Source organism: Chrysochloris asiatica, unplaced genomic scaffold (genome assembly GCF_000296735.1).
Source record: "Chrysochloris asiatica unplaced genomic scaffold, ChrAsi1.0 scaffold00341, whole genome shotgun sequence".
NCBI lineage: Eukaryota > Metazoa > Chordata > Mammalia > Afrosoricida > Chrysochloridae > Chrysochloris > Chrysochloris asiatica.
This window is the reverse complement of record NW_006408859.1, coordinates 1,090,871-1,100,571: the sequence shown is the minus strand read 5'-3', so window position 1 is coordinate 1,100,571 and position 9,701 is coordinate 1,090,871. Positions and strand designations below refer to the sequence as shown.

The window sequence follows — 9,701 nt, the reverse complement described above, 5'->3', positions numbered from 1 at the left end:
ATTGTATCTGTCATCCAGTTGAGAGTGAAGTCCATATTGCAGCACCTCAAGGTTTTGTTTATTGCCCTTTTCTGCGTAATGTGGTTATTGATGACTTTGAAGACGTTGGGGGGGGGGGCATTCTGCTGGAATTTATTCTTCTGAATATAATATAGCTATAATTCATGACAGATGGATTTTTATATAACCAGGGCCTGTTAGAAGTGTATTCATTCAATTCCTGGAGGTAAGTGTCAGGACAGATGCATTCTTTTCCTTTGAACAAGGCTCAGAGAATCCTCCCTACTAAGAGGCATGGGTGGGGTGATCCTGGTACAAGCAAAAGGGGGATGTGGAACATTATCTGTATAGAATTTTAAAACAACGTAACCAACGAAAAGTCAATCTGTTGTTGATTTTCACCATGCACCAGCAGTTCTAAACAATCCTAGGAATAAAATATTCCTCTCCGAAAAAAATCTGTGTAGATCTAAATCTGACTGGTTGTTATTGAGTAAATTTCAGTGTAGCACATTAACAATTCCTGATTTTTTTCGTGAGCATTGTATTCATGAAAATTCAGAGGACTCTTGGTTGTACAGCTGACCCCTAACCAGTGTGTCCAGAATAGCTCCATGTGTTCTATTCTGTGGAAATGCTCATGACAAACGACCTTCTCATGGTGAGGGACCTTCACGGTACACCCTCTGTGGCATAATTAGATGAGCTTTGAGTTCTGTGTAATGCTAAGTAGGCTACTTACTCGCTCACTCAGAATGCCTAAGGGAACACAAGGGAATGCAAAAGACATTATTATCCGGATTACTTTGGAACTGCTCCCATTTATAAACAAACATTGAGTACTTTGTGATTATTAACAAATTACTAGTAACACAGCAAACAACAGATGGGGAAACATTAGTGTGCTGCGTGTAGGGCTGAAAACTGGTTGGATTCAAGGAAGCCTAGGACTGAGGTTAGAGAAGCAGCTCATATGGTGCTCTTGACTGGGCTGTGGGTGTTCTATGTTTGGTGACTCCTGGATCATGGGGTCCAGCCTTTCACCTGTTCCTTGAGCTTGGTACCCTAGCACTGGCTGCCAGGTCTTGCTTATTTGTCTCGCTATCTGTTATGAATTGAATTGTTTCCCAGCAAAAGATATGTTACCATTCTAACCCTTAATACCCATGAATGTGACCTTGTTTGGAAAAAAGGATCTCTGAAGAAGCTGTTAGCTTTGTAATCCTGAGGTCATATTGGAGTAGGCTGTGTGTGTCCTATCCCATGTAACTGAGAGGAAAAGATGGCGTTATGCTGTAAGTCAAAGCATGATTCAGTCCACAATAGGGTCACAGGGCAAGCTGGCAAGATCTGGGACTACTAGAAGATGGGAGATACCGGAAATAGTCTTCCCCTAGAGTCTCCAGAGAGAGTGTGGCCCTGGTGACACCCTGAGCTTGGACTTCTAGCATCCAGAGCTGTGAAAAAAATACAGATTGGTCATTTGAAGCTACCACTTTGTGCTACTTTATCATGGCAGCTTTAGGAAACGAAGACATACACGCATCTTCTGTGACTGCAGGGACCTGCTTTAAGCACATTAGAAGGCTGCTAGAATACTGCAAGAATTATGAAACATCTTCAAAAGTCCAAGGAACAGGGAATGTTTAACTTAGAGAAGGGAATTGAAGGGGAACCCTGGCAGGAATCTTCAAATTTTTGAAGAATTAATGTGACACGATTGTTCCATCGGGCCAGGATCATAACAGTCCAATTAGAGCATAAACCCCATTGTCCCTGAGTGGGTTCTGACTCATAGTGACCCTGGGAAACAGAGCAGAGCTACCTAGTAGCATTTCCAAAGCTGTAAATCTTTACAGAAGCAGACATCTTTCTCACTTGGAGCAATTGATGGGTTTGAATTTTAACCACTGCACACCAAGGCCCCTTAAATCAGAGTATGTTGTTGTTGTTTAAGTGCCATTGAATCCGTTCCAACTCACAGCGGTCCTGTATAGGGTTTCCAAGGGGCTGCTGGTGAGCTTGAACCGCCAACCTTGAGGTTCAAACCCACTTTGTAGTCCTGTGCAGTAACCCGCAGTGCCACACCATGACTCCCAGATTAGAGTATAAGGGTATATTTTACTGAGAGGTAAGTTCAAGTTTACTGTGAGGAAGAGCTTTGCAATCATTAAGGCTTGTCAACAAGAGAATAACTGTTCACAGAAGTAGTAACTACTTCTTCTCAATGAAAATTAGAAAATTCAGGATTGGAATGAATGGCACAAGACATTTCTGTACTTGGATTTTATGATGAATCCAAGAAAGAAGGCTGTCGGAATCTGTGATTCTAAAATCCTATGCTTTCTTATACTTCTGAGTTTAGCTGCCTGCTTTTCCCCTGAGAGCTTGGCATTTCCCTGCTCATTACTGAACTTGTTTTCACTATCTCTCTGCCTCAGTGTTCAAGCTTTATTTCACTCACATTGCAGGAACATGCAGTTAGTACCCTAGAAATATTGTGTATTACACTCGATTTGTCTCACTCTGGGTGTCAAATTATGTTTTGAAACAAGCTTTCTTCATTTTAGTTTATTCCTGTTTGTTTTTGAATTATGGGTTTGGCATGGGGAGACATGTAGCTTTCTTATGGGAACACTGGAGGCCAGAAGCAGTTAAGGAACTTCATATCTCTACAACTTCATCCATTGCATGGAAATGCATTATTGAGCTGGGACAATATATCAGTATCATCGACATTGGTAACATTGGTGTTCTTGCAGTTGCAGAACACAGAACTGGACCGTATGTCATATTGTGGTGACCTCTTGTCATGTATAATATGATCATGTTTCGTGTTTTATTGTATTTCAGATAGACAGTATTTTTATTCTTTTGGTAAAGGGATATCATATTTCTACAATGAGAAGGACATGCTGTATAGCATGCCCCTCAGTGGTGTTTCATTGGTAGAATGTTGGGTTGAATCCCCAGCCTATGACTCATGCTCAGCACCACCCATCTGTCAGTGGAGACTTACTTGTATGTTGCTATGGTGCTGAACAGGCTTCAGTGGAGCTTTCAGGCTAACAGTGGATGAGGAAGAAAGCTCTGACTACTTCTGAAATAGCGTCTCCCACATTGAGATAACTTAAGGAATTGTTACAGCTAGAAGGGACCTTTGGAGGCCCAAGCCCCTCATTTGAAGCTTAGAAGGACACGCATTGATTGACTGAGTCAGTCCTTGAATCCAGGTCTCCCAGCAGCCAGGGTGGGGCCCTTTCCACTGTGCCCCAGCCCAAATCATGTCTTTTCTCCCTCTATTTTCAGCCTCACTAACTTTGTGTGCCACACCTGCTTCAAGAGACAGGAGAAACTCCATCGCTGTGGACAGTGCAAGTTTGCCCATTACTGTGACCGTACCTGCCAGAAGGATGCCTGGCTGGATCACAAGAACGAGTGCTCGGCCATTAAGAGATGTGGGAAAAGGCCCAATGAAAACATCAGGTTAGAGCTGGGCCCCTCCCCTGACTGGTGCTTCGGATTCCCAAGTGTCAGTGAAACCATCTCCAGACCCAGTGAAGCCAGGTGGTGGGCTGAGCTTCAGGAAAGAGCCTCCGGAGACTGAACTTTGCATCACTTCCGCCACGTACCCCCTTTGGTCTGGAGCCTGCCTGAGCAGGAGAACCTTGTGTCTAGAGCAGCTTCTGACTGGAGCTGACGCTCTTGATGTTTCATTTTCTTTTAAAGTTTAGTGCCTAATATTCAAAATTGGAACATTTCACAATTTAAAAAATCAAGATTTCTGGCTTCTGTTAGGAAAAAAGAATTAGAAGATTTGGCAAAAAAGGGCTGTAGTTCAATAGTATCCTCTCCTGCTACCCTCACTTTAAAAAATGCAGATCATTCAAAATCACCCAATCCCACAATTCGCTGTAGTTTAAATGCAAAGCTCTGCACTCATTATACCCCAGAGACAATGACTTTTAAACAGCTGGGAGAGCTGTGGTGCTGGGGGGTAAATTCTAGACTGGGAACCCACCACCTGCTGCCTAGGGGAAAGACGAGGCTTTCTGCTCCCATGAAGACTGACAATCTCAGAAACCCTATACAGGGTCTCTACGAGTTGGACTCGACTCATGGCAGTGGGTTTATTTGTTTGTATGTTTAGTGTCCTCTCCTGGTGGCATTGCCAGAAATTCAGGGACACAGACCTGGGGAGCCTCATTTCAAGAATTCAAAAGTCCTGAAGGCTCTAAGGTGGGTAGGGATTTGGCCAGGTGCCAGACCAGGGCTCATGAAACTAGCAATTGGGGAGCAAAGGAAATGGGGGCGTTGGTAACAGTGGGAGAATTTTTACTGTGTGTGTAGGGGTGAAGTTGAAGGGCAGAATGGAGTCATCATATCCTGGTAACTTTTAGGAAACCATAAAATAAAATGGTTTAGTCAAAGCCCCTTACTCTTAGTTTCATCTGTTGAAATTCTATTTATTCTTAATGGTTAATGCCACTTCTGGTGACAGGGAGCTCAGTCTGGACGGGTCCATTTGATCATGTCTGCTGATGCTGAATTGAGATCTACCACCCATTAGCCTGCACTCTCTTTGCTTCACAAGCATTTTCCAAGTACTTGGCAATAGTAGATCTCCCTAAAAACCTGACCCCAAGCCTTATTATGTACTGGGTCACATGTGGGGGCCCCTCAGTTCCCAGATACCTCAAGGACAAGGTCTGCCCTGGACCACCAGCCACTCTAAGGCACCTGGCCAGTCTGTAGTCAGTGGGTGGCAGAGAGACATCAAAATGTCCCTGGACCACAGGATCCCGCTTGTGAGAATGTGTTGTCCAACAGTTAGCATCAGCAAGAGCCCATTTCTGCCCTGGGGTGAAGCACCCCCCTCTGCCTCTCTCTCAGGCCCTTTGGTCTCTGGTGCCCACTGCCTGTCACCTTCTAGATTGTTGTTTCCACTTACTCTCTTATGCAATCATTAGGGATATGAATAATTTCACACATGATTATCATCAAAATGAGTGAGTGAGTTTAGCATTGTTGTTGTTAAATGCTGTTGAGCCAGGCTTCTAAGGAGCAGCTGGTGGTTTTGAACCACCTACTTTGTTAGCAGTTTAGTGCTTTTCCTTTAGCATGACACCAGGAGGTTAGTTTGGCAGGGAATATGATCTCCACTTTATTGCCCACCAGATAGTTTCAGAGAGGTCAAGTAACTTGCCGAACGTCACACAGCAGTCAGTGGAAACAGACTCGAATGTCTGGGTGGACTCAAACCTCCAACCTTCAGGCTAGCAGTTGAGTATTTTAACTGTTGGCACCACCCAGGGAACATCTTAGTGAACAACTGAGAGGTTGGAGTTTCCAGCATACCTTACAGACACCTTAAAAGAAAGACCTGATGATCTGCTTCTAGAACTCACCCATGGAAAATGGCACAATTCTCTAACACACATGAGGTCATCATGACTCAGAATTTGATGGCACTAGTTTCTAGATCATATTACCCTATTTTATTCTCTGTATGTTGTTATTGTTGTTAAGTGCCATCGAGTTAGTTCTGACCCATAGTGACCTTGTATAGGGTTTCCTTGAAGTGACTGGTGAGCTTGAACCGCTGACCTTGCAGTTCAAATAGACTTTGCAGTCCAGTGAATTAACCCACAGCCCTACACCAGGACTCCTATTTTCTGTATGTTGTTGTTAAGTGGTGTAGCATCGATTCTGACCCATAGCGACCCTGTATAGGGTTTCCTAGGAGCAGCTGGTGAACTTGAACTGCCGACCTTGAAGTTCAAATCGGCTTTGCAGTTCAGCTCATTAACCCACAGCACCACACCAATGGTTAAAATTTCCTGATTTATTTTTGTCTCATCTAGTATCAGAAGCTTTATGAGAAAAGAGTGTCTAGTTCAAAACTCTGTGTCCTACCCCATGTCTGGCGTGCACTCGGCCTGCACTCCGTAAATATTTGTTGAATGAGTGAGTGATGTGGCTACCTCACAATGCTGTCCCTCTCCACAGGCTGGCCACGCGGATCATGTGGCGGGTGGAGAGAGAGGGCACCGGGCTTACAGAGGGCTGCCTGGTCTCTGTGGATGACTTGCAGAACCACGTGGAACACTTTGGGGAGGAGGAGCAGAAGGCACTGCGGCTGGACGTGGACACTTTCTTGGAGTACTGGCCCTCTCAGAGTCAGCAGTTCAGCATGCAGTACATCTCGCACATCTTTGGAGTGGTATGGTCCCCTGGCTCACCCCACTCCTTCCAGTGCCCCTTCCTTCCTCCCCCATTGGGTGGGTGAGTCTTCTCTGAAGAGAACAGTGCTGGACAGTGACTTAAGGAATGCAACTCGGCCAGCAGACAGACACTGTTGAAGACTGCCCTCTAGTCACCAAATGTTGTAGAAATACCTGCTACCCTTTCTACTTATGGGCCTAGGGACAAGCCCCTAATATGATCCATTAAAACAAGCCCAGAGATTAGGGAGTACAATTGCTCATAAGGGAAGAGGAGAGGAGGAAGGGCAGCTGAGATTGCTGAGTGGAGAAGCTTCCAGACACTGCCAGGCCAGAGTGGAGAGGGGGAACCAAGAGGCAAGAGTACCAAGATCCTAGTCTTTGTCTTTCTGGCCTTGCTTATTTTGAGGTCATCCCTGCCCTCTCTGAAGATGGCATCCCACACAAAATGATCTCTGAATGGTAGGTGTGGGAGGTAATCTTCCTGCTTATCTGTATGTTCTAAAAATTTCCTCCAGGCATTGGAAGCAAAGACCAATCGCCATCCCTTTCTTCCCACTGTTCACTTTAGAAATGAGATCCTTCCTTTGGCCAGAACTGATGGACAGGATTCATAGGGATCCTGAAACAGGTTGATGGGGTGTGGGGGTCAGGGAGAGGAAAGTCAGGAATTTGTGGTAGATGCTGTAAAGGTGGATGAAGTCATGGCCTCTGTCCAGGAGGTAAGGGTGGGAGCTCTGTGGACCAGGAAGCTCAGGCCCTGGGCTATGGGGAGAGCTGTGTTTCATCTGGGAAGCCAAGCCTTTCTTGTGGTGTTGGTCAGCAAGCTGAAGGGGTGAGGTTATTGTGACAACAACAGCGGCATGGTCACACTCAACATAACAAACCAAACCACCAAAGCCACTGTTGTTCAGTCAGTTCTGACTCATAGCGACCTTGTAGAGTAGAGTAGAACTGACCAATAGGGTATCCAAAGTTGGAAATCTTTAAAGAAGTGAACTGCCTTGTCTTTCTTCCACAAAGTGGCTGCTGGGTATCAATCACTGACCTTTCAATTCACAACCTAAGCTTAATGCACTGTGATCCTTTTCTTCATGAGCCAGTTTCCATAGATTAATTTATGCAGTCTTTATAACAATAAGGTGAGGTTCTCATTTTTAATAATCCTGTTTTAGGAGGCCTGATGTGGTGCTGCAGTTCAAACTCACCAGCCCCTCCTTGGAAACCCTATACAGGGTTGCTATGAGTCAGAACCGACTCCATGGAACTTAACAACAACAACAGCAATATTTTATAAAATGTGAAACTGAAGTCCAGAGAGGTTACGTGACCTCCAAAAGCCACACAGTCAGCTGCTATCCCAGGAAGAACTAGAACCAGTCTATCTGGTACCAGAGCCTCTAATCTTAAGAGTTATGCTCCACAGCCTTGGGGTGAATCAGGGGCCTGGGGACTAGAACTACAGGATTCTAGAATCACCAAAGTTTAGAGCTGTCAGGATCCTTCAAAACTATCCAGTTCTTTATAATCAACTTATAGATGGAAACCAGGCTCAGAGAAAGAAATGTGCCCAAGGAAACAGCATGTTAGTGGTACTGTTAGATACACAGTCATGTACTTGCTAAGCATATGTTGAGAATGAAGGAAGATAGTGACACTCCCTCAATATCTTATAGCAAACAGTCATTTGGGTGTATAAATGGATATGTTGTTGTTATTGTTAAGTGCCATCGAGTCAGTTCTGACTCATAGCAACCCTATATAGGGTTTCCGAAGAGCAGTTGGTGAGCTTGAACTGCTGACCTTGCAGTTCAAACTGACTTTGTAGTCCAGTGCATTAATCCACAGTGCCACACCAGGACTCCATATGTTTATACATATCTTTATTATGTATTTTTTTGTTGTTGTTAAGTGCTGGTTCTGACTCATAGTGACCCTAAGATTTCTGAGTTCCAGCTGTTAGGTTTGAACCACCGACCTTGCGGTTCAGTGCATTATCCTACAGTGACACACCAGGACTCCTTTTAATGTATTATTATTTTTTAATCTGTATGAAAAGAAATATATTTTATTTAATTGTGAAAACTTTAAATAATTTGCTACATATTATTCCATTATTTTGTTAACAATGAAACAGAAAACACTATCAGGACCCCAACAAACACGTAGTAAGCCCCAAACAAATATTTATTCATTGAAATAAATGAATGAGAATATCCTCTTCAAAAATTAAACCTAGTGCCATAGAGTTGTTTCTGATGTATAGTGACCCTATATGTTGTTGCCTGTTGTTAAGTGCCGTTGAGTCAGTTCTGACTCATTATGACCATATATAGAGTTTTCAAGGAGCAGCTGGTAGGTTTGAACCACCGACCTTGCGGTCCAGTGCATTATCCTGCATTGACACACCAGGACTCCTTATTATGTATTTTTGTTGTTGTTGTTAAGTGCCATCAAGCCACTTCTAACTCATAGCGACCCAGTCTAGGGTTTCCGAGGAGCAGCTGGTAGGTTTGCACTGTTGACTTTATGGTTCAGATTGACCTTGCTGTCCAGTGCATTATCCTGCAGCACTGCACCAGTATATATATATATGTGTGTGTGTGTGTTCTGTTCTTGTTAAGTGCTGTCGATTCAGTTCCAATTCACAGTGACCCTGTATAGGGTTTCCAAGGAGCTGTTGGTGAATTTGAGCTGCTGACCTTGTGATTCAAACTGACCTTTTGGTCCAATGCTTTATCCCACAGTACCACACTAGGACTCCATAATATATATATAGTTATTGTATATATATTATATACAATGATAATAGGGTTCTGAGGCTTTTTAAATCTTTGCAGGAGCAGAAAGCCTCATCTTTCTCCCACAGAACCACTAGTGGGCTAGAACTGCCGACCTTGTGGTTAACAGTCCATCACTGTGCTCCTTGCGTCTGTCGTGTATCTATACTGTTGTTGTTAAGTGTCGTCAAGTCAGTTTTGACTCAGCGACCTTATGTAGGGTTCCTGAGGCTGGAAATCTTTTTGGGAGCAGAAAGCCTCATCTTTCTCCCACAGAGCGCCTGGTGGACTCAAACTGCTAACTTGTCGTTAGAAGTCCTGTGCTTATCCTACAGAGCCACCCTGCTCCCATATTTTATATGTAGTTGTTTTCAAGTGCCATTGAGTTGGGACTCACTCATAGAGACCCTGTATAAGGACTCTTGTATGGCTCTGTGAATCAGTACTGCACTGTGAACCACAAGGTTGGCAGCTCAAACCCACTAGTTGCTCCTCAAAAATCTTATACAGGGTTGCTATGAATCAGAACCGACTTGATGGCACTTAGCAACAACAACAATAGGGGTTCCAAGGCTATAAATCTTTTCAGGAGCAGAAAGTCTCATCTTTATCCTGAGGAGCAGCTGTTGAATTTGAACTGACCTTATGGTTTTCAGTCCAGTGCTTATCCTAAGGAGCCACCACACTACCAAATGTT

At 44.1% G+C, this 9,701-nt stretch overlaps 1 protein-coding gene across 1 annotated transcript in view; it reads left to right on the top strand.

Moving 5' to 3' along the window:
* The window catches only part of SMYD1 (SET and MYND domain containing 1), a 48,689-nt gene that overhangs the window by 8,619 nt on the left and 30,369 nt on the right, over positions 1–9,701 (top strand). Inside the window, exons 2-3 of the mRNA XM_006875856.1 lie at positions 3,310–3,486; positions 6,010–6,223. Coding sequence (XP_006875918.1) covers positions 3,310–3,486; positions 6,010–6,223 — 391 coding nt within the window. The remainder of the gene's footprint in view (positions 1–3,309; positions 3,487–6,009; positions 6,224–9,701) is intronic.